The 25,299-nt window shown below is 43.7% G+C and overlaps 1 protein-coding gene across 1 annotated transcript in view; it reads left to right on the top strand.

The window, feature by feature from the left end:
* Window positions 1-25,299, top strand: part of si:ch211-45c16.2 (mitogen-activated protein kinase kinase kinase 13) — a 31,074-nt gene that overhangs the window by 583 nt on the left and 5,192 nt on the right. The window contains exons 2-10 of the mRNA XM_061841094.1: window positions 17,487-18,190; window positions 19,162-19,345; window positions 19,428-19,619; window positions 21,978-22,136; window positions 22,218-22,376; window positions 22,437-22,545; window positions 22,633-22,742; window positions 24,123-24,239; window positions 24,814-24,957. Of these exons, the coding sequence (XP_061697078.1) occupies window positions 17,548-18,190; window positions 19,162-19,345; window positions 19,428-19,619; window positions 21,978-22,136; window positions 22,218-22,376; window positions 22,437-22,545; window positions 22,633-22,742; window positions 24,123-24,239; window positions 24,814-24,957 (1,817 nt within the window). The 5' untranslated portion in view covers window positions 17,487-17,547. The remainder of the gene's footprint in view (window positions 1-17,486; window positions 18,191-19,161; window positions 19,346-19,427; window positions 19,620-21,977; window positions 22,137-22,217; window positions 22,377-22,436; window positions 22,546-22,632; window positions 22,743-24,122; window positions 24,240-24,813; window positions 24,958-25,299) is intronic.

The raw sequence follows: 25,299 nt of genomic DNA, 5'->3' as shown, positions 1-25,299 counted from the left end.
CGGTGGTTTGCCCCAGCACTACTTTGTGTTTATTTTCGAGGTTGGTAGCTCGTGTGGTTTTCCACTGTCAAAATGAAAGCACTGTTAAAATTAATGTGGTCGTCATTTCGTGTGAGAGGTGGGCAAAATATGATAAACATCTTTCTGTGTGATGCATTCCGGTTCTGCCGCACTGCAAGCCTAAAACCGCAATAGTAAACATACAGTGTTCCATTGCATTGTTGTAATTTTATTTGTAATTGTGGATTCACTGATATGAAGATTTATTGCGTCGCTATTTGCTGAAAAACTAACATGTTCGCTTTGGCATAAGTCATTTGAGGAGCTTCGCATAGTGCTCTGGCCAAATCTTGTGGGATCTACATGCCAAGGAACTCCATTGAAGTGTGTTGAGGAGCTCCATGTTGTGCTTTGCCAATATTTTGTGGCATTAATAGGCAATTATCAACATTTTCAGTTGAGGGGGTTGGTTGCCTGGTGATTTCCTTTAAATTCTTACAAACCTTTCATAGTTTATACTTCCTTGACCCTTGAAAAATTACATTCTCTTTGCCAAACGACCCTTTGTGCAAAGTCTTAAAATCTGAATGTTTTTTATATTTGAACGTTGATCTGATTTCTTGGTATTTTGAAAAAGAGTTCCCCGTAGGAGGTCCTGTCGTGGAAATTGAAAGAATCCATTCTCGGGTCAAAAGTCATCAAATAACGTGTTGACATTCCTGGCGGCCATATAAGTGTAAAAATAAGATAACCACTGTAAAACTAATAAATACAGGAAATAGAACACTTTTGTGACAAATGGCCAAAGTCAAAAAGGCAAAAATACCTTTACCTGAACTAATGCATTGTTAAATACCTAAAAAGCTCTAATAGCAATTAAATGGTATTCATATTTAATATTCAATTATAGTGACCAGCATCAGCCTTAGAAAAATGACCAAAATTGTTTTGCAGTAATTCTGTTTTTAAAATCTACAAAAATATGCATCAGTATGACTATTTACAAATTAGAAAACATAAACAGGATAAACCAGAATGAGTGTTCATGCATGCATGTCCCCCAAATGATTTCTTTTTAAACGACGTGTAGCTTGCCTTCTTATTTTCAAGCAAGGTACATTGGCAAATGACAGATGTTAATTTTTAAAAATCTTTCCACCACAGTTTCAGTAGCACTTCCTAAAACCCAAAGGAAACAAGTCAATACGAGGCAGACAGGTTTGTCCCTGCTATAATTGTGCTTGGGACTGGATTCATGCGTCTGCCTATAATTGGTTGTTTTTCCTCAGGCACGCTGGTTTCTTGGCAATCAAACTAGAGGCACGAGATCACTTCGCAAGTCATTCACTAATCATTTTATTCATTTAATACTATTCAGGTCATACTGACAGTTTGATCAAATATGACAAAATGTGTGCGCTTGTAGAAAATTCCTTTAAGGATTTAAAAAAAAAAAAACAAAAAAACATTGGACCGGTCCAGTGATGAAACATCTTCATTTGTGATCATTCGCCTTCCATCTGCATGTGCTCCATTTTCACGACGCCGTCATGTCATAACCACGTCCTGTGCCGGCTGTTTGCCATTTTTCCTCCGTATGTTCGCAGTCAGCAGCAAACGCGTCTCCCGTGTACATGACTGCTGGATGCTGTGCGCTGTCAAGTCTGCGTCGTAGCCTCGCTGTTGCTGAGCAAGTGTTCACGTGTGTCACCGACGGCTTCGGCTGGTGCAGGTCACCAGTCCCAATTAGCCAAATTGAGTCTCGCGCGGACCGGTACACTTCTGTCATGGTCTTAACTATGGCATGAAAATTCCTGACACCTGGTGAACAACTCACCTGAGCAGCTATGCATGTAAAAAAAAAAAACAATAAAATGCTCACAAGTCACTTTTTGGGGGCGGTTCAATAAATTGGATTGGAAAAAAAACAATACAGTGGGCATTTTTAGTCCAATCACAATACATTAAACTGAAAAGTGTAGCCAGGTTGTATTAATGTTTATGTTTTACATTACTTTATGTACAATTTCATGGTTTCTCAACAGTGGAACCTCAAGGATAGAACACAATCTGTTCCACGGAGATGAGTTTAAAGTTTGAATTTCAAAACAAAAATGTCAGGCTCAAACTGTCACCACCATAAAACCCTTTGCAGTACAGGGAATCTAATATTTTAGTATTCTTAAAGGTCCACTGTCATGACATGCATGATTTTTAGTATGTTATTAATGAAAAAAAAACACAGCTAGTATGGACCCATCCAGTTTTTCACCACAAAATAAGGCTTTTGACGTATATGGCGTTTTGTAGCTCCCGCCGTTAAAATCCTTTCGAGGGATTTGTTTTCAAGAAGAAGCAGGAAGTGACGTACAGGGCAGTAGTGCACTGAAGCTGTCTCGTTTGTCTATACTAGTTTTACCTGCTGGAAGGGAGGTTTAGGTTGTTGTTCCTTCCTGTTAGCCAAAATGCCGGCTCGTTGTATTGCTGGATATTGCTCGAACATTCGGGAGGATCCAAAAGACCCGGTTCATCGTGAAAAATTGATTTCACAGGTGCAATGGACAAGAGCTTCGTGGGGTCCAAATGACCGGTAGGTATGTATACAGCTACTAAAAAAAATAATAGTTGTAATAAATCAGAGGTGCTAAATGTGTCTATGTGTCACCCCGGCCCAAGCCCTGATTGGTGGATGCGGCGCCACTGGGGTGGCTCATTTTCGCCTCGGAGGTGGATTGGACGGGGAAGCGGTTTGGCCGCAGCGTCATCGTAGCTTGCGGGCGGCGTTATTTTTAATCACCGCTGCCGAGGTGGATCGGGTGGGGAGGTGGTTATCCGTGATCCGCATATCATCTAAATATGGCTCGAAACGATAAGGTAATATTGCACCGGTCCTCTCACTTTGTTGTGAGATGTTCTCTTTTTCGAAAAGAGCTTCCGTATGAGAAGAGTCATGTTTGTCTCCCATAGTAGGCGCCACAGCGTGTTTTCAATGGCGAATGTCCGGGGTGACGTCACGGGCAGAAGATGCAGCCGATATGGCTCCCACTTGAATGTCGAATGAGACTTCCGCAACTTTGCACATGGATGATCTTCTCTCCGCTCTTATTTATTTTTTCGTATAGACATTGAAATGAATAATGTTATGTGTATTTTTCATTACAATATCTAGTTTAGAATGTTTATAGGCATGACCCTTGTGCTTTAAAGATTAGTAGAAAGACATGTTAACCGCTATATAGGAAAACGCCCCATCTTTTGCAGACCTCTAATAGTAGGGTTGATCATATTATGGTGTATTTCTTTTGCTTTGATTTGCAGAAATGTGAGGTAGGTATGTTATTAGTTGGCAGTGAACTCAACTCTCACCACAACAAGCAGCAGTTTGCCAGGTACAGAGCAACAGAGCAATTATGTTAAAAAAAAAAAAAGTTTCAAGCCGTTTATTGCCACTCCCCTTTGATTATTTTTCTGTGTCAGACTAAAATAGAATAAAGATAAAGACTAAATAATTAAACCACCTTCACTAGTTTAATGCTAACAGAATGCAAAATGCCAAAGATGGGCTAATGAATCGCATTGATGTTCCAAGTCAAGGACAATTATATCAATGGTTTGCATTTGTCCTAACCATTCTACCTCAAAGCTGAGAATTTAGTGATGGCATCATAAATTGAGACTCTTGTTTTATTCAACAACAACAAAAAAAGGCTTGCTCAGTTGTTATCTGTTCTTTAAGCATGCGTGGCTGTACATTAGATGTTGTCGGATCAATACACTAGAGTATTTGTGCTAAATGTTCCGGTTGCGTGCAGCATAGCCAAAGAAGGTCAATTAAGTGGAAAAGGCCAGACAAATGTTGGGCGGAAAATTGAGATAGGAGCATGGATGTCTCATCTCCTTCCCTTTCAGTTTCTTTTGTCTTTAGACATCGCCGGGATGTTAACCCTACGCAGCAGACGCTGGGCCAGATTTTCACATCCATATCCGGCCGCGAAACGCCAATATTGACAGGTCGGCTCGATTGAGAAAGTCCGCAAATTCCATCCCCCGCTGCTCCACTGGCTTTACTGGACACAATCCCAGACACTGTGCCGGTCCGTCGCTGCCAGGAGTGGGATTTTGTCGAGAAGTGGGTTAAGCCCGACAGAGGCTTCCCAGCGGTGAATTTGCGGGACTTTTCTTAACTCGACATTGTTGAAGCGCAAGTGTGCTAGCTTATATCGAACAGAATTTTCGCAACATTTTCACAATAGTAAAAGAAATTATACTTTTATTGTGGAGTAAGCTGGTTACACATTCAGCGGAACCGCTAGAGTCTCAGAATTTGATCCAAATTTGAAAGAGACCCCGTCGAAACTAAAGCCGGCCACAAAACTGAGCGATGCGGACAAACCTGACTGAATTCAGTTGCAGTGTGCGTGGTTCGGCAACTGGTTTTCACGAGTGGCCCATCACGTGCCCACTGATTTAGCGGATATCCCAGTTTTGAATCGCAGCTGCATGATGTAGCAACCTCACAAATTACAGCCATTAAAAATACGCAGGAGCTTTCGCGCACGCCAAAACACCTTTCCGAGTTTTAAGATAGCGAGACCTAGCCGACTGCCGTGGCATTGCCAAGCCATACAAATAAAGTCTATATATATTGTGTTTTACAACAATGCCTAAATATAATTATAATTTCACATGTAGCTTGAAATAGCGAGGTTTGCAAAAAATTTGGGTCGTACACAACGTCAAAGCTCTGCGTCGGCATATTTCAACCCTCAACCCTAACGATTATCCGAGGATTTACTCACATACCAGAAACCAGAACCCGTACACTGTACCTACCAGTTAATGTCAACGAGTCTCCTTCAAGAATGTTCCAATTTAACGTAAAACTGCGTCAGTTTAACCCTTGAACTGATGTCTTTATTTTATACCAGAAACTAGAACCGTACACTGTACCTGCCGGTCAATTTCTATGAGTCTCCTTTAGGAATGTTCCAATTTAACGTAAAACGGCGTCAGTTTAACCCTTGAACAGATGTCAAATTTTGGTGACCAGGGTCTGAGAACAGACTCTGTATTGTGCTGTAGCCAGCTTTGATTCAAACACACTCTCTTTAAACGCTTATTGTTGTTACATCTGTTGACACACTTGTGTTGGAGTTATTGCATGCATGCACGCGTACATGCGCTCTATTCATGCAAGGCCACGCTGCTTTGAAAGTACTACGCTCTTGTGATGTGTCTGCTCGCCGAGCTTCTATAATTACCACAGCCTTCAGCGCCTCATGGGGAGCATATTAATACACACGAGTGGAGAATCGGACCGCACAAACTCGTCATACAGGCCGCTCCGGCCTCTCGGCGGTAATGCTGACATTTGGTGTTTTGTTATCTGCGGACTCAAGCGTGTTTGATCACAGAATACGACGTGTATGATCGCTAAAAAGAAGCCTCAGATAAGAGCTCGAGATGCAGTGGTCACAGATAAACAAAAATGGCAGTGTGATAGTTAAACTGGGACTGGCTGGCAACCAGTTCAGGGTGTACCTCGCCTCCTGCCTGTGTACAGCTGGGATAGGCTCCAACTCTCCCCGTGACTGTCGTGAGGATAAGCAGCAAATAAAATGGATGGATTGATGATAGTCAAGCTTGTTCTCGCAAATAAATGGGAGGATCGCAAACTTAATGGAATGCACTGTCATCAGTACATAATGAACAGTACGGTGTATGTTTTTGATGTGAATCATAGTATGGATTGTGTTCAACTTTGGAAGTTCCGTTGTATTTTATTTCTCTGAATAGGGTTAGGGTTTGGGGGTGAAGAGATTTTTTTTTTTCAGGGAACATTGATAGTGTTCGAGATCCTGAACTGGCAGCTGTTCAACTGCAAGTCTCCTACTTTTGGTCCCGTAGTGGGCCGAGGTCTGTATTTAATTCAGTGCTACCACAGGGGATTCGAAGTTCCGCTCTACTCTTTGCACAGGTCGTTTTTGTTTAACTTCTGACACAAGAGTGCAGCTATCAGTCGCACTTTATATAGTTGTAAAAGCAAAGCAGGCCGACTGCCGTCTACAAATTTGAGTAAGCCCTCGTAATTTGTCTGGTTTCCGTCACGGTTTTGCTGTATTCTACACCACAGCCATGCGAAGAGTCCCAGAAGTACTCTCCGACGTCATCAGCAGTCCAACTAGATCGACTTAACGGTGGCACAGTTTTTGTCTACCCTTAACAAATGGCAGCGGTATCCAGGATAGATGTATTGTTGTGGCACGGGCAGAATCCTCACCGAGTGATGAACGCGCCTCGTTACGTAATTTCCGCTCAATGCTAATTCGTCAGCCTGTGGGTTGTCGGCGGGCTCAGCGTGATAATCTCACAATGCACGGTCGGCCCGTCCGACTCGCTGGATGCCGCGTGCCCGACTCACTCGGCCGTGCCCGACCTTTTGTGAGCGTGCAGGCTTCTTTTCATCCATCCACTGAAGACACAAGGCCAACAGTCTTTGTCAGTCTGTTCTCTTTAGTTACGACTCAAATGCATGCATGCTAACTCTCGCACATTTTTACTTTAACACACTGGAATTTTTGTCTGCTTTTAAGCAAACATTTTACCGTAGAAAATAATGGAAAGGAATAGCTCTATCAGGTCAAACGGCATAAAATCGTTATCAAATGTGGAGGGAATTTTAAGTGACATTTGTACAATCTTAACAGTCACGTAAGTGCAATTAGTGTGACAAATGTGGGAAGCTGTGATTGGCATGGGCACGTCAGCGCTTTTATAAACTACAAAATTGGCTGCAGCAGTCACGATGTGGATGAGAATAGCCAGAATCTTTGTGGGATTTTGTAAGAAAAAAAAAATGTTAATGCATTTCAAACGCCTCCAAAATTCTCCATAACAAATACATTCACTGAAAACCCATTTATTGCTGAAGTGCATGATCAATTGTACTGTTTACAGTGGTCCTCTAACTAATAATGTTCCATTGGCATTGGTTAAGTAATTTTTAGGTTCTCAGGGCAAGCTAAGGTGAATATTAGCCGTTTTTTGTAATAGCTTACGGATCAGGGTCTAAGTACATTACATGTCGGGTTCTACTATGGTTTCCCATGGCACGTGCAGTACCCTAAGGTTCGTCACATATTGGAAAGTGCCCACACTTTCTTCTAAAGCCAAACCTTGTGTATAATATAACTTATTAAGCTTGCTGTGGCCTGTTCATAACACGTCACGCTAAATGTGCGTGTTTGAAATTGGGTGAGCGACTGCGAGAGACAGATTTTATCCATCGTAAGCCTTAACAGAGCATGAAAAATGTGTCCGATCTTTATCAGAAGAGGAGAAAAGCACGGGACCCTGTCAGAAAATGAGGGGCTGGTACGAAAAGTACTGGCAAGTGAGATGAATCTCGCTGAGCTGAAATGGTGAGGTGCTTTGAGGTCTTGTACCACGGCAGAATTCCCAAGTATTTATTCAAAACTCTGGCTAAATTTTGAATTGTATGAGCTCAATCCCACTTGCCTTTTAACTCTCTGTTCCACTGTGTTGAGATTTTACCCAGATGATATCTCAATACAGCTAGCTGGGTAGTAGTAGGTAGTACCGGGATGCGATCAGGTCAAGGACAAAGTCGCTGGCTGCGATAGTGACGGTTACCCAACGGGCCAAGTATTCAGTAGCCGGCTGCTTCTTGACGGCAGTTGGTAAGGTAATCCTGCAGTCTGGGTAGGTTTTCTCTTATTAATGTTGGGGACACAGGAGCTGTCAGTGCCGATGTTCCGCTCCATGTGAAATAGTAATGAGTCTGTATAGCAGGCGGGTCGGCGCCAGTGTGTTTTTTTGCACTTGAAGCCGGCCTCTGTGTTGTAACTAGCGTGTCTAGCTGTGTTGGTGATGGAGACACAACAAGGAGGCATGGACAGCAGCAGGAAGAGAGCTGACACAGAGGCTGAGGTTGAACATCTAACTATTGTTTAGGAAATTGCTGGAAGACGATTTGACCAGCTAAGTTACATAAGTACTCATCAGATTTAGAGACAACAATAGGATTGTGTCATCGCTGGCGTTTTAGCCATGTCCTCCAGAAATCTGGAAAACCGTTTTTTAACACTTTATCGCCACAATTCAATCCTTCAAAACTTAGTAGTCTTTTCACCTGTTTCCAACAATTGTCTTCAAATATGTGCAATGAATTCAGTCTAATGGCTCTTTAATTGAAGACATCTTTTTAAGAGATTCCGATCCACATAAGCTGTTGATAAATAGTCTATCTTATGTATCCTGTAAAATAGCATGGGGTGCTATCTTTGCTGGGTTTTGAATCAAAGAGACGTTCAAGGTTATTTATAACAAGTCAGAAGTATTAGTATCATGGCTTTATTTGCGTTCCACACGAGGACACGGGCTGCTGTTCAGCCGACCTTTGGACCTTCGCAATTCAGACTCGACAGTGTCCCTTCTGTTTCGCTGCTCAGCAAACAGCTCAGACGATTGAATTCCATACTCCTTTGGTTTTTGATGTCCAATATTTTGTTTGGCTATCTGCCCGACTTTGTCGATGTTTAACTAGAGACCACTATTTTCGAGAAATCTTTTGCTGACCCGCTGTGCCGCTGTTTGTACGGTTTAGTACATTTTTATTTACAGTAGATATTGTGGTGACGATCAGTGCCAGGTCTGGGAACCACCTCTTTGTCGGTTCACCCAATATGCTTAGCTTGGCTACCCTTGACTAAAGTGGTCTGCACACTAAATTTGACTGTTTTCCTTCTTTGTGATCAAAGTCAGCAAATACCAGATTCTCAGATGTCTTTAAAAGATTATCCGGAGTGATTATCCTGTGGAGTGGGGTGTGTTTAGAGTAATTTATTTCCTTCCGATGAGCTCGGAAGACGGTCAGAGCTGATAATCGTAAATGTTGAACCTCTTCAATATTTACAACTGACTCCGGGAATGTTACATTGTGAGATTTTTGTCTCACTTTTTCTGTTTGATTCTTCGACTTCTCTTTCTTCTCAAGTACCGTATTTCCCACCAGTCTGAATGCTCTGTGGCACTGTGCTGCCTCTGATAGGTTAGTCTTGCTACTACGACATCTAGTTTGGGGGAAGAGACTCAAGTTTCTCTGTGGAGATATCGCAATGGTTGTGGTAGGCTGTGTTGGTCACCTCCGGTACAACACACACTACAAACGCAGGGGGAGGAACAATTAGAAAGATGGAGGCACGCACTGGAAAGGAGAGGAATGAAGATTAGCCAAAGTAAAACAGAACATATGTGCGTGAATGAGAGGGGCGGAGGAGGAAGAGTGAAACTCCATGGAGAAGAGTTAGCGAGGGTGGAGGACTTCAAATATTTGGGGCCAACAATACGGAGCAATGGTGAGTGTGGTAAGGAAGTGAAGAAACGGGTCCAGGCGGGGTGGAACAGTTGGCGGAAAGCGTCTGGTGTTCTTTGTGACAGAAGAGTCTCCGCTAGGATGAAGGGCAAAGTCTGTAAAACAGTGGTGAGGCCGGCTGAGGCCGATTAGAGACTGTGGCACTGAAGGTAGGTAGCAGAAATGAAGATGTTGAGGTTCTCACTCGGAGTGAACAGGTTGGATAGGATTAGAAATGAGCTCATTAGAGGGACAGCCAAAGTTGGATGTTTTGGAGACCAGGTTAGAAAGAGCAGACTTCAATGGTTTGGACATGTCCAGAGGCGAGAGAGTGAGTATTTTGTTAGAAGGGTGCTGAGGATGGAGCTGCAAGGCAAACGAGCGAAAGAAAGACCAAAGAAAAGGTTGATGGCTTTTGTGAGGGAGGACATGAAGACTGTAGGTGTTAGAGAAGAACATGCACTCGATAGGCTTAGATGGAAAAAGATGACACACTGTGGCGACCCCTAATCAGGACAAGCTGTAAGGAAAATAAGATAGTTATTTAAAATTTATGATGAAAAAAGCAGAACTCGTGCACCCAGTCTCAGTCAGATTTGAGCTTGCACTGATTTTTGTGCACTTGAGAGTAGGGAGGACATTTTTTTTAATGTGTGTCCCAGTTGGACAGCACCCTCGGCCATCTGTGCATAAATTCATCCTGGCCGACATTTCACACCATTTAGAGGCTGTCTTTATCCTCACCCCAGGATAGCAGGGCTCTGCCTGCGGGGTCCCCCGCTGGGGTGGACTTCAGGGTCAGAGATTGGATATACATACACACTCGTTCACTCACTCACACACTCTTTACTCCCCCTCCCCATGCATCGTGGCTTTCTTCCCCAGAGGTTTAGGCCTGTAACAAGACTACAAGGTGGAGCATCTGTTCCCTGAGCCACCCCTTTCCCCGGAAGACCCTCCCCTCTCATTCAGTCTCCTTTGATTTGGTCGCACACACATACAGTACATACTGAATCGTGCCTCCTGTCTTTGAATCGTGCCTCCTCTCTTCTCCAGTTTTAATGGTGACTCAGCCTTTGAGCCGATGCCATACTTTCACAAAAAGCAACCTTCTCTGCAGCCGCTGTGACCTTGCGTTTGCTCACATATCCTCTGCGTCTGTGCCAGTGTTGTATGAACTGCAAATATCACTTGCCTGTCTGAACTGTTTGCCTTTGCTTGTGCGCATTCAGGTGAGAGCCAAGACATAAGCCAGAACCAGACTGTAATTCAGAACCTCTGAGATGTCCCGCAAACCCCTTACCGATCAGTACATGCAGTGTAAGAGTGAGTTTAATGTATAGATGGACTTGAGCAGGATTTTGCAAGCCGTTTAATTGGACTTGTCGTGCAGAGGCGGAACAGCTATTCGCTCTGTGTCATCTGATGATGATGAAAGGGTGTTAATACCATAGACATTGCGGGCTGAAATGATTCGTGATTTGATCTACAAAGGGATTTTCTCATGCAGAAAAAAAAAATCTCACAAAAAACGGCTCTGTCCTACTTAGAGAGACACCACCACAGGCCAACCTGCTCTTTCCAGCTGGTGCTGCTCCCAATTACATCCACCTCCCCCTTCATCCCTGTCCCCTTCATCTCTTTGCTCCTCCTCTTTCAGTCAGTGCAGAAAGCCCCCACCCCCGTCCTTCCTCCTCCTCCTCCTCAGGTTTGTGAACCTCATTCTCCCTGCGTCAGACGTCTCCATTCATGAAAAGCGTGACGTGAGCAGGCCGGTGACGCCGCCACCCGCCCACTCTCAGCCCGTTCCCTGCCATAGCTACTGAAATGCCTCCCTTTCTCCAGCCCGTGACTTGCCCTCTTCTGGCTTTTTTTTTTTTTTTTTGGTTGCTTTTTCTCCACCCCGAGCAGTACTTTCTGAATCCCCGAACCTTCATTATTTATTTTTTTTACCAACCCTGCACCAGCGCCGAGGAGGGAGCATGAATCTGCGCTCTGTCCGACATGAGTTGTCGATAGATGCGAGCGCGGGCGGCCCAGAGAGCAGGTTTGTCCGGTGTGTTTTGCCTCATCGCGCTTGTGTGCGGTAAGCGGGGGTGTGTATTTATACGTGAATCAGCTGTTAATGTGCGCTCGGCGGCTGCACTGCGGGAGCGTGTTGTGCAGCGGTGCGCCCGTGCGTGTATGCGGGAGCTATTTTAGGCTCTGTGGTGATGCTGCTGCTGCTGCTGGTTTGTGATGCGGTCCGTCTCCGTGTCCTCTGAAGGACAGGTGAGGATGGAGACGGCGTAGATGAAAAGACATCCTGTCTCCAGTTCACAAACTGGACTGGGACAACCTTGAAGATATTACATCTCTGTCTGTCAGATGGCTTAACCTGGTAACACGTGTCTGATATCTCCCCATTGCGGAACACATGCACATCCGCCTTCCCAGTGTATTAACTTTGACCCACCCCCACCCCCCTTGCGACTTAATCCTTCGCTTTTATTTACTCCGCTTGCCAACACAAACGGTAGCACCCACCCTCGTCCTCTGCCACTAAGCGTGTTTATGTAACTGCGCTGGATGAGTAGCCGGCAGCCGGGTTTTAGAGGAGGAAGAAGAGGAATCATACCGCCATCCTCTCTCTACCACACATTCACAACACACCCACAAGGAAGTTTGTGTGCTTTTGTTCGATTTGCAAGTTATTGGCTCGGGTACATTTACATGGGATAGGACCAGATTGGACCGTAGTGGTTAGCAAATCTGCCTCACAGTTCGAAGTTTCTGGACTCAAATCTTTTCTCTGGGCTTCCATTCTAGAGTTTGTATGTTCTCCACGTGCATGCATGGATTTGCTCCAGGTCCTCTGGCTTCATCTCACATTCCAAAACTTTTTCACATTGAAGACTAAGATGACCATAGGTGTGAATGTGAGCATGAATCTTTGCCCATTTATGCCCTGCGATCGGCTGGCGACCAATCCATGGTGTTGGCGTTCACCAATGACCCCAAACAGTACAAGCATTTTGTTTGAGTCCACCATTAATGCAGTACTCCAAGGTTGTTTCCACTTGGTTTATTAGCACAAAGTGACGGCACTCTGCTTTCCTCAGTACGTTGTGTGTCTTGGTGATACAAAGGAAATGGGGGAGGTGTGGTCTCAAGTGGAAGTGTGTCTTTTCGATGACAGCAAATAGAGACAACGGGGTTTGAAACAGTTTTGGCTCCCGTTATTTGCATTATGGAACCGATGAAATGCGTGCATTAAGTATAATGAAGTTAAGAAGTAAAAGTATCTCAGAAATAATTGGAGTAAAGGCACCCAAAATGAACTCCTCCACAACATAATGGATTCTCCAACATTCTTGTCCTGCACCTTATTTTTTTTTTTTACAAAACATTTTTCTGAATGACTGTGGTTTATCCAGGTATCCTTAGGAAAGGTCACAGGTGATAACAATAATGGGCAGAACTGTATTACCACAACACTTCTCAGGCAAAAAAAACGTTTTCATTGATTGTTTGAGTGCATCCTCTTCACAGGATATGCAGAAGAATAGAAATAGATGCAGGATTTTCATCCAACAGCGATGCTACTGTATGTAAATGATGACTTCCGTGTATGCAACTAGAAAATATCAAAGATGTCCACGTTTCAACTTTTTTTGCTTTCATGCACTTAACTACCATCAGCATATAGAGGGATGTCCCGCAGGATATCATTTCAGTCTTTTGTATTGCTCCCCTTGTTTTCACCTATTTCAGAACACAGAATATAATAATTTAATCCTTCAGTGATTCCTGTTTCATAAGCAACAGTAATAAAATGGAAGCACTAATGCATATTGATTTTTTTTTTTTCTTCTTTTTTTTTTGCTCCCAGTTGTGGGTACTCGACATGCATATCCAGATTCCCCTAAAATGTTGTCAGTCACAGAAACATGTTAGCCTCTTGTGTCATTTTTGCTTGGTCTTGTCTCTCTCCTCTCAATCCTCGTTGTTCGCGGGCCGTTTGGGCTGTCTCAAGTAAAAGAGCACAAGGGGAATTGTTGTGGCAGGAGCTGCTCGAGTCGTTGTGCCGAATGTGTGCGCCGCTGTCTCCTGGCCGTGCAGGGCAGACGGTTCACATGGAGCCGGCTCCTCTTGTGTCCTTTGTTGTCACTCCCGGTAGTCTTTTCCATCAGTGCGGGGTGGCTACTGTATCACGCCGAGAGCAGCCATCACAGTTTCTGGTCCTCTTCTGACTTCTTCTACTTCCTACCCACAAATTGGTTCAATCTCACAGCTCTCTGTCTGCCTTATCTGTTTTTTTTCTCCTCTACTTTTCCCCTGAGACATTCTCTACACCATTACTGTCTCTTTGTATTCATCCATCCATCCATCCATCCATTTCCCGTAGCACTTATTATGTTCAGGGTCACGTGGAAAGCAGAGGTTATGCCAGCGAACACGAGGTGGTGAAGACCCTGGATTGCGCTCCTGTCAGTCACAAGGCTAACAACAATCACACTTGCATGTTGCATGTTTTTCATTGCATTTTTGGAAAGGTTTCATAATCATTCCCCATTCAATCAGTCTCCAGATGAGAAAGTAGATCGTCTATGATCTCTTGGCAATGTGAGAATTATGAGCCAGTAGCCAACAGTTTTTGAAGATATTGTTGGGAGCCAGAATACGAACTAATAGGGTTTAATAGCGAAATGGGATGTCAGCGTCCCTGAACACGCTGCCTATTCATTCTGTTCATTAACCTTCACCCACCTAAAGTGGGCTGTCGCATTCCCTCCAGCTCACAAGGTGTAGGAGTGAAGCCAAACAAACCCTTGGGGCGCGCTCATGTTACTGTTTTTTCCTACTGAATGTGTTCTAATTTTGTCTTCCCTACCAAGTATAAAGAAATGCAGCAGCCATTTTTCTAGTCCACTTGTTTCGTAACCTTTGTTTACCAACACTGGCTCGCTTCAGCTCACTGACCTTGATCACGAGTTGGCACTGGCAAGCGAAGCGAAACCCAGTGCGGCGATTCGATTCTCTCTCTGCATGGGAAGGTACACGGACCACACGTATTCAGGCTTCAGTTCATGTAGGGTGCAGTTTTTTTCAGTATCTTTGGAGTGATATGAATAACCATGTGGCCGGCATGTCTGGAAGTGCTCATCGAAAAGTTCTGGGTATATATCTCGGACCTTTCTGCATGGAGTTTGCATGTTCTCGCCATGCTTGTGGGCATTTTCTCTGTACGATCCTGCATCCTCCCTCTTGACCGTAGGAAGACTCGTGTAATGGTCTGGTAATGAGCTTGAGTGTATTATTTTTTTTTGTGTGTGTATTCCCTGTGATTGAGTGGGGATGAGTCAAGGTTGTAAGTCGAGTCAAGCAATGTGCAAACGGTCCTGAGAAGGTCTTTAGTCAGAACTCACTATGGTGTGAGCTAACTGTTATTTTCCCTCGGAAAAAGCATTGTTATTGGTTTGTATCCTACTCCTTTTTTCAAAACTAAAGGTTTCACCTTCAACCATTCCGCCGTTCCACTCCGGCCAGCTCGTGAAGGAGACGGCAAACGCTCCGAGCTTCGGAGAACATAACTGGATGGAGTCCGTGTCGACATGGCAACGTGTGAATGATGAAGTGGGAGAAGGTCTAAATTGGTTCTTTGTCGGGAACGCAGCTGTCAGCAAAGGGAGGCCGCCCCTCTGGGACCCAGCGGGATCTCCCCTTAACTAGGAGCACAGTGATGGAGACGCAGATGTGAAGTGTAAATGCAGCGTGTGTGGGGGCGTGGGGATGTTTACCTGTTTGATGTGGATCTTTTGCTCCAGAAATATCTTCCAGGGGTTCTTTATGGTTTAATAAAAGTATAATATTGTGAAAAAGTAAGCAAACCTGACTGAGATTCTTCGAGTGGAGCGAGAGTTGTCTTCCTGAGTGATTACTATTCGTGGTTGGATTACTGGCTCCTGTCTGACACGCCCCAGGTTTTTGTGCCACACGGCTAAGCCCAACGCACACATTAACAACACAATGTTTCCTCCACTCCAAATAAAATTATAGTTAAAGCTCTCTTTCGCCTTTATTGTAAGTACTTTTTTTCCCCTCTAGAAGCTGAATATCTGCATTGTCACAGATTATTTTTTTTTTTGTTCCACCACAAGGACAATCCGTTTGTCCTTTCGGAAAAGTCCATTAAAAGACTGTGGAAATGAAACCTTGCAAAACAGACAGACATAATTTATGGAGATCCTCCATTAGTGATTAATGGGTGAGGTCCCTTTCCTGTTCTTCACGGTGTCAGATGCGGGTCCTGATTCCCGACTGGTAAGAATGCAAAAATGAATGCAGATAAATGAAACTCTAAAACTTTCATTGCCATTATTCTAGGCAGCGGTTTTAAATTGGGTCATAGGGCTTAACATGTGAGGCGCCTTCAGGCTTGGCATGCGTTTCACCCCAGCTGACCACATCTAGCGTCTTGCATCAACATGGCCCGGCTCTGAGAATTATTGGCGGGGTGGAATTACAGCTTGGTCCTCTACTCACGCGGCTCGATTGTCTTGGCATTGGAATGGACGGATTTATCGGATACCTGAGAGAGCATTCTCTCGTTCCCCCTGCACTCTCAGAAACTTGCTTCGAGTCGAGCTTGAATTATAGATGAGCGTTTGGCAGGCGCTGCACTCTCACACCGCTCGGGTTACCCTCCAGGAGATAAATGTTCGCTGATACAGTACATGCCTTCGCCAAAACATTCAAACACCACCAGATCAGCAAATGAACAACTTCGATTTTGAGATCTACCAAAAGGATTTATCTAGACTTGGACCTTTCCTGTCACTCACTTCTTCAGACACTCGGCGCATCGTACTGAAGCAGATGGAAACAGCAAATCCAAGGATATACAGTGAAGAAAATAAGTATTTGAACACCCTGATACATTGCAAGTTCTCCCACTTAGAAATCAGTAGAAACGATTGACCTCTGTAATTGCAAACAAAGGCTACTGTACCAAATAATAACATTGGTTTTCTCAGGTGTTCAAATATTTATTTGCAGCTGTATCACACAAATAAATCGTGAACAATTTGGATTTTTCTTTTTAGATTATCTCTCTCAGAGTGGACATGAACCTATGATGAAAATTTCAGACCCCTCCATGATTTCTAAGTGAGAGAACTTGCAATATAGCAGTGTGTTCAAATACTTATTGTCTTCACTGTAGTTGGGTCGTTAATAAGAGACAATTTGGAATCGAAAAATTATTTTTAAAAAGATGTTTTGCCAGGTAATCTCACCACATTATAATATATATATATATATATATATATATATATATATATATATTCTCCCCCCCCCCCCAAAAAAAAAAAAAATCAAGGAACTGGTCCTAAATTAAGAGATTGAAGCACTTTCTATTAAATGTTAATCTCTTAGCTCAGATGCTTGAACAGGTGTTTAAATGTTGATGTTGAAAGATGTTGACTTTGTAAACTGTACTTCGCCTTTCCTGCAGCTTTGTTTTTGCTGCTGTCTGTCTTGGCCAGGTCTCTCTGGAAATTTTTTTTTTTTTTTTAATGACATCTGTACAGATTCACTCGTCTCTGGAATGTTGTGTCACCTCGTTGACATTCCCCTTGCAACACTGGCAGGTATACCGATTGATCGAGTGTACCCAAGCTCGCAAGGCTGGCTGTGCCCGCTCAGACGTTGGTCCGTGCATGCCAGATGTTTGGCTCTGAGCTTCCCGAACACAGCAAAAGTTTTAATCCCTTCTCGACTGATATAACACCCCGCTGGCAGCGGCGCAAAGCCCCAACTGTTTTTGCGTGCCGTCGAGTCGGTCCAACTGTTTTCCTGAATCTTCCCCAAAATGAGGCTATTCTATCCAGTGTGATTTATTCGGCTCGTATGCACTGTCTTAAAGCCTACTTGATGTTTGTTTGTAATTAAACCACTTCATTCAGCAAAAATAAGTCATTAATGTAAACTCATTCCAACCCAGTCAATGAGAAGATTTGTAGCAAGAACTCAGTGCGATAGTACTCGCCTTGTGTTGGTTTTATGAAAGCAGTGAAATTTTCTTTAATCACGAACGTCTCTGTGCTATTTTTTTATTTTTTATTTTTTACAGCTGATTCAAATACGGGTGAGCCAATGTGTTAGGACCACTCCTCGCCAGGTGTACATAGCCAATGTTCACGCATGACATCATGGGAAGTTCTCCCGAGGTGCTCTCATGGACTTCCTGCCCCAGTATGCTGGTGGGCAAGCTGAAGGAGGAGCTCAAACTCAGCGTAGTTGGGGACTCCGTGAAGAAATCGAACCCGCCAAACTCTCAACCGCAGCCTCCACCGGCCCCTCCTTCGATGTTACCCCCGCAGATAATTACGGACCTGGCCCCGCCCGCACACCTGCCCGTGGCCCTGCAGCTGCTTCCGCCGCCCAGCCAGGACGAAGAGACGGTCCTGGGGGGTTTGAGTCCCCCGAACACGGCCTTAAGCGTAGACTCCACGCGGAGTGAGGGCGGTCACTTTGACAACAGCGTCCTTCAGCTGCAGGAGCACGACCACGAGGAACCGGTCTCACCGGCCTCCTGCGAACACGGCGGCTGCAGGAGCGGAATGGAGGAGCAACCGGGAGACGGGGAATGTCATGTGGACCACGGCGGAGACGGGAGGCAAGGTCACCTCCATCACCCCGACGACATCAAGTTGCACTTTCACAGAACGGGGCCCGGGTCGGGCGGCTTCCTGGAGGGTCTCTTCGGCTGTCTCCGACCGGTCTGGAACATCATCGGAAAGACGTACTCCACAGAATACAAGCTACAGCAACAAGGTGAGCTTATGGCTGCTCCGCATGAATCTGTGTTGTTTGTCAGCTCGAATTGAGTTCAGAAAGAAGGTAGACTCAACACGCCGCAGGCTGCAGGGTGCGAGTCAGACAGAACTGGACTGAGTCTCGCGGATGACGTTCTAAATTATCTCGGTCGTTTAACCCCGCCCACATACCACATTTGCTCGTAGTGGCCATGGGCAGGCGATTAATGGTAGGGGTCAATTGGGCAGTGTGTGTGCGGGATGGAGGGGGTGCACCATGGGGGGCTTAATTTGTACTAATACATTTTTACCCGTCACTGGATTATTTTATCTAAGTACTATTAGTTATCCTTGAAAATCCTTCAAAAATGTAATCCAGTATTCTGTTATTTTATTATTTTGTTTTTGTTAAAATGTATGATGCTTCGTCATTACTCGCTGAAGGGTCTTACGTTATTTTCTATCTTGTCGTTTTTCTACACACTACATCATTGTGTTTCTGCTGCGTGAATCTATTATGATGCCCTGCGATTGGCTGGCGACCATTCCAGGGTGTAGTCGGCTTTTCACCCAAGTCGCCTTTGCATTGGCTCCAGCTCATCCACAAATCTGTTCAGGACAATCGATTTCGAAATTAAATGGATGGATTTACTAAAAAGCATACTGTTAAATTCACTCACAGACTCCTCACTCCTGGGAAAAAGTCACTATTGATATGTGCTTTACATATGCCATGCATGGTCGGTAGGAAGTGTGTGTTTTGGTCCGTCATACTGTCACATACACTATTTGTTGTTTTTTTTCCTCGAGGGGAACAGATGAAGCAATTATGAGGGGGTAACATTTATTTATTAACTCGCCCCGATGGTCGTTCCTCATTGCAGTCACGAGCCAGACAATTGGAGCACCGTGAAACCGTTTTGATGTTCTTTTTCTTTGAGCCAAAGACAACACTGTACTACATCCAAGTCTGAATTTCCCCGTTTCCAGATATGTGGGAGGTTCCGTTTGAGGAAATCTCCGAGTTGCAGTGGCTGGGTAGCGGCGCTCAGGGAGCCGTTTTCCTGGGCAAATTCCGCTCGGAGGAGGTGGCCATCAAGAAGGTGCGCGAGCAGAAGGAGACTGACATCAAGCACCTGCGAAAACTCAAGCATCCCAACATCATCAGCTTCAAGTAGGTCTCCAACCGCTTCGTTTTTGCACCACGTTTTTTGTTGCCGCTGTTCCGCTCATCGGTTTCCCTTTGTGCCGCCCAGGGGTGTGTGCACTCAGGCGCCGTGTTACTGCATCATCATGGAGTACTGTGCTCAAGGCCAGCTCTACGAGGTGTTGAGGGCGGGACGGAAAGTGACCCCGAGACTGCTGGTGGACTGGGCCTCGGGCATCGCCAGTGGCATGAACTACCTGCACCTTCACAAGATCATCCACAGGGATCTCAAATCTCCCAAGTGAGTTTCCTGCCAGTGCTTGTATTCAACACATTGTATTCAAGACTTCAGTTAGGTACTTTAGAGCAACTTCAGGGTTTTTTTTTCTTCACCGCTTATCCTCACGGGGGGAGCGCTGGAGCCTATCCCAGCTGTCAACGGGCAGGAGGCGGGCTACACCCTGAACTGGTTGACAGGCAATCGCAGGGCACGTTGAGACAAACAGCCGCACTCACATTCACACCTATGGGCAATTTAGAGTGTCCAATTAATGTTGAATGTTTTTGGGATGTGGGAGGAAAACTGAGTGCCTGGAGGAAACCCACGCAGGCACGGGGAGAACATGCAAACTCCACACAGGCAGGGATGGGATTGAACCTGGGACCTCAGAACTGCGAGGCCAACACTTAACCAGCTGATCCACCGTACCGCCTGGAAACAATATAAATAAAAATTAATCTCTTTTAGGTTCACTTATCATAGAAAAAAAGTAAAGAATAAGTTAACTGTTAATTATTAGACATTTCTGTTGTCTCTTGCATGTCTCAGTTTCTTTGCCACAAGTGTAGAAATAAGTTTCCGCCTATAAAAAATTTACACAGAAAAATAAAAAGTGGTAACAAGCATAATGGGACACCCCTCCAGTTTCTTATCTGGTTCTTCCTCTTTTCCCTGCATTCTTCTTTTCTTCCTTAATGAATCTTTTCATTCTTGTGAAACAAACATTTCTGTACTGTCTGTGAAAATTCCAGATTATAAAACCTCAGGGCAGGGTTTTTTTTCTTCTACATATTCACTTTACCTCTGAACAGAACTTTAAATTTATAATCACCATGACCGATGATACCCGGGTTGGGGTCTAGCACTCCCGCGAGCCTTGTGAGGATAAGCGTCTCGGAAAATGGATGCATGGACGGATGTAATTACTCTTGAGATTCTTCACAATGCTGTGAAAAGACTTTAGCAGCAACAATTCAGCCTTTCAGTTTGAACTACTTTGACATTAACCCTCCGGATTTTATTCATCATGTGGCCTTTATGCGAGTGAAGTTGTTTACCCTGAACATCCTGCACACAACATCTCTTCCCCCCCCGGTATTTCTTTAATCAATATTGGCATACTGCAGCGCGGCCAAACACTGTCGTAGTCAGCAGAACGATTTCATGCTGAGTCCCCTGGAAAGGTCATCGTCATTTGATTAATTGGATGAATCACGAAGAGAAAGTTTGTGGAGCACGATGTGCTCAGAGTGCTGTTTTAATGCTCCTTTAGTAGAAGGCCGCCTTCCTTCTCCTTCAATCTAATTATTATTTTCTTTCTTGTCAAGTGAGGGTACCCCTGTGTTTACGACGGCTTGCGACCACATGAAGGCACACTCAGTGACTGCCCTACTTATGGTTTTCATTTGTTTTACATTCATGCTCTACAAGTGTGTTTCACACAAATAATTCATTAGTAATGAATTATTACTGTCGCCATAACTTATGTACAAATTTGGGTCGCCACAGCAACGGTTTTCTGGTAAACTGAGGAACCCGAGCATTACTAAATAGTGGGTGTTGCACGACAAATTTTACATTTATTTAAAATATGAATATGTGAGTAACTCCATGTCCTAGGCAAACTGAATTAAATATGTTTCATACTAAAACCGGCGGCGCGGTGTCGCAACTGGTTAGAGGGTTGGCATGACAGTTACTGGCCCCGCCTGCGTAGAGTTTGCATGATCTCCCCGTGCCTGCGTGAGTTTTCTCCGGGCATTCCAAATTCCTCCCACATCCCAAAAACACGCAAAATTAATTGGACACTCTCAATTGCCCCTAGGTGTGAATGTGACTGTGACTTGTTGTTTGTTTCTATGTGCCGTGCGATTGGCTGGCAACCAGTTCAGGGCTCCAGCCCTCCTGCAACCCCTGTGAGGATAAGCAGCTCAGAAAATGGAGGGATGGATCATCCTGAAACATTACAGAATTATCAAAACCCTAAACAAAGCTTTACAAATGTTGAATATTTGGATTGCCTGTGACCTCACAGACGTTTTACTTTTTGCCTGCCTTAGATTTTTTTTTGCGTGTCATATGAAAATTTTTTTCTTGTTACTGTATTTGTATATTGAAATTTATTGAAAATGCATGCTTGCATTCACTGTGTTGAAAAATAGCCTAATTTCACTCTTTACCCTGAAAAAACAATTATTTAAATTAAACTTAAGGTCAATATTAAACATGGATTTTATATGTTGTTATAATATAATATCTTTTGAGATGGAATTAAATCTGTTATTCGACAAAAAAAATTTTCAGGGATTTTTTTTTTTGGGGGGGGACACTTTACATACATAGTCAAACTTGCCTTTTCTATTTTTTTTTTTTTTTTAGTGTTTTGGTCACTCACAACGACTCTGTGAAGATATCCGACTTTGGAACGTCGAAAGAGCTCAGTGACAAAAGTACAAAGATGTCTTTCGCTGGGACGGTGGCCTGGATGGCGCCAGAAGTGATTCGAAATGAGCCTGTGTCAGAAAAAGTGGACATTTGGTGAGTTCCGAATGACGAAAAAGTAATTATTTTGGATTTCTTGGATGATTTTGGTTGTGAGGATCCCATTCCGCGTTGCAGGTCATTTGGAGTCGTCTTATGGGAACTGCTGACTGGTGAGATTCCCTACAAAGATGTGGACTCTTCCGCTATTATCTGGGGCGTCGGCAGCAACAGTCTTCACCTCCCTGTGCCCTCCACCTGCCCGGATGGCTTCAAAATTCTGATGAAACAAACATGGTGCGTGGGTGCTTGTTCATTAGTCGTAACATAATAACTGACATACTTATTCATTACCAGGCAAGGGAAGCCCAGAAACAGACCGTCGTTCCGTCAGATCCTCCTCCACCTCGACATTGCCTCGGCTGATGTTCTGGGAGCCCCTCAGGAAACTTACTTCAATGCTCAGGTCTGCAGTGACTTTCAGCTTTAAAGAAGCACACAGTACACGAGCCGGAGGCCGGGTTGTGACTTTGTTCATTCATTTGCGCTCCAGGCTGAATGGAGGGAGGAAGTGAAGAAACATTTCGAGAAGATCAAAAGCGAAGGCACGTGCATTCACAGGCTGGACGAAGAGCTGATCAGACGCAGACGGGACGAACTCAGGTGCGACCGCCTTCAAGAAAAGATGCCCCCGGATTTGATTTGATTTGAATATAATCACATTTTCCCAACTGAAATAATTCAAATGGGAAAAATCTGTTTCAGAATTCTGTTTTTAACTTTTAGAGGAAGTGTGGTAGTGTCCATGTTGGGTTACCTGCAGCAGTTAAAAATTAAGTAAAATGAAAATAAAAAAAAAAAAACACAAGGGGCCATTTTGATTGAAATTCGTACATATCAAAAGTGCTTTTAATTGTCTGTCACTGGTAATAGTAGCAGTCAATGTTCCCTCTAAGCTGCGCAACTGCACATTTACGCAGTTGTCACACACTCTTAGATCCAGTGCAGTGAACTACAGCCTGACTTCTTTTTTTTTTTTTTTTTTTAAACACGGCAGCACACTGCCTCTCACAAAGGGCCGCTGCTCGGCCACACCAGGCCACACACTCTACTTCCTAGTTTACCTGACACCGCCCCCCTCCGGGATACACTCATAATTACAAACACCGCCCACCACCAGCGCTTTAGTTAGAAACACAGTCAGGGCAACGTAGAGCAAAGACAAGTTAGACATGCTGGTTATGTTTACTCTCGATAATAATGATAAAAAAAAGAAAAGAAAGGAAAAGAAAAAGAAATCCTGTTGCTTTACTGAATGTCAGAGTATGTGAATACTGGAAGAAAAAGTGGTGAAACTGGACGAGATTTTATCTTTTGTGAGTGAGAAAGATTTGGTCTGAAGCCAAAGTAAAAAGTGCAGGATGAGATGGTGTGTAATGTTAAAATCCCACCGCGGATGAAAGCACAGATGATACAGTGCCCAAAAAAGCTAATTCTGTATTTTAAATACAGGAGGCAACATAGCATTAGCCCTAAAACTGTTTGGGAGCATCATTCAGATTTTAACATGCATTGCTAAAGATATTCTGCAAGCAATAATTCAGTTTTATATCACGAAAAACAGACGGGGATATCATTGTGGGTTTAAAAAAAAAAAAAAAGAAACAAAGTTGGAAGCGACATTTCAAATTTATAGTTCATAGATAGCTTGGTTTGGTTAGCAATGTATTTTTTTGTTTGTTGACATTTTCAGTGCAAGTTTGCAAAAGCAGAAAATTTTTCTTAAAAATGTTCTGATGGTAATCTGAAACTTTTAATGAGCCATTTAACTTCAATGGATGACACCGATTGACCAGAGTGCGTACGTCTAATGTTGCTCACAATGATCAAAGGGGGCGCTCTGGTGTGTTTGCTCAGACACGTAAAAAATTAGAGGGAACATTGGTAGCAGTCGTTCTGCGGCATACTTACATAATTGGGTTTGACATGCCAACCGCAGATCGAGGATTTATTTTCATTTTTTTTTTCCCCCAACCCTCTTAGGCACGCGTTGGACATCCGGGAACACTACGAGAGGAAGCTGGAGAGAGCCAACAACCTCTACATGGAGCTCAGTGCCATCATGCTGCAGCTGGAGGTCCGAGAGAAAGACCTCATGAAGTAAGCGAATAAGCGCTTTATCTCAGGAAGAGGCCTCCTAATCTGCTGCTATCATTCCTCTTTATTCATTAGCGCAGCTTTCACCTCTTTAATCGCAGTTTCATCCTCCCGCTGACTATTTCAATTGAATACACCCATTAGCTAATAATTTAACCAATTTTCTCCGTGAAAGTGATAATCAATTTGGATTGTGACAGTGAGATGGACTAATTTACAATGTTTCCTTTTTTTTTTTTATTTGCATTGCATCAAACTATGAGGTTTGTTTTTTTTATATTTTCTTGACTTATCTACAGTAACTAAATGAGAGGATTAAATGACAGTAAATTGTGTTTACATGACTAATTTAGCAGCGTTAGAGTTCTTGAATCAGAAACAAGCCAGAATTACACTTTCATGTCCATCTGGGTTCAGACCTTTGTTTACATAATGGGCTGAGCTTCCCAGGCCAGTGTGTTTATTTTTTTTTTTTTCCCCTTCCATGACATCCAGTAGTGGAAATATACACTCTCTTTTTAAAGTCAAACACGAGCTGGTGTGGATGTTTCAATTATGTCATACGAACACCTCACAGGAGAGAGCAAGCTGTGGAGAAGAAGTACCCCGGCACCTACAAGCGCCACCTGGTCAGACCCATTGTCCGCTCCAACGCTGTGGAAAAGCTGATAAAGAAGAAAGGAAGCATTTCTCACAAACCGGGGATGCCCACCGCCAAAAGGTGAGACTCAAATACTTCAGATTTTAAAAAAAAAATTTATGGAAATTACCACTCGAGTCAAACGATGATACTGTCACCGCCGTCATCAGAAAAGCTTTATTAAGTGTCTGGACTTTGTTTTATGTAATATTCCTGCATGCTAAACTATCAAAATAAAATTCTTCAAAAGTTATTCAATCAAGTAAAATCCTTTTTTTTTTTAACCCTCTCCGGACCAAATACATTTTTTTTACGTAGAGAAAAATCTGATACTTTCAGAAAATGATACTCTGGACTTCAAATTTTCGATTATATATAAACCTGTTGCAGATTTGCAACCCCTGCCCGGGAAGGGTCAATCAC

The sequence above is a fragment of the Syngnathoides biaculeatus genome, chromosome 14, assembly GCF_019802595.1.
Source record: "Syngnathoides biaculeatus isolate LvHL_M chromosome 14, ASM1980259v1, whole genome shotgun sequence".
Classification (NCBI taxonomy): Eukaryota; Metazoa; Chordata; class Actinopteri; order Syngnathiformes; family Syngnathidae; genus Syngnathoides; species Syngnathoides biaculeatus.
Note: the sequence above shows the minus strand (reverse complement) of the source record. Positions and strands in the feature narration are given on the sequence as shown.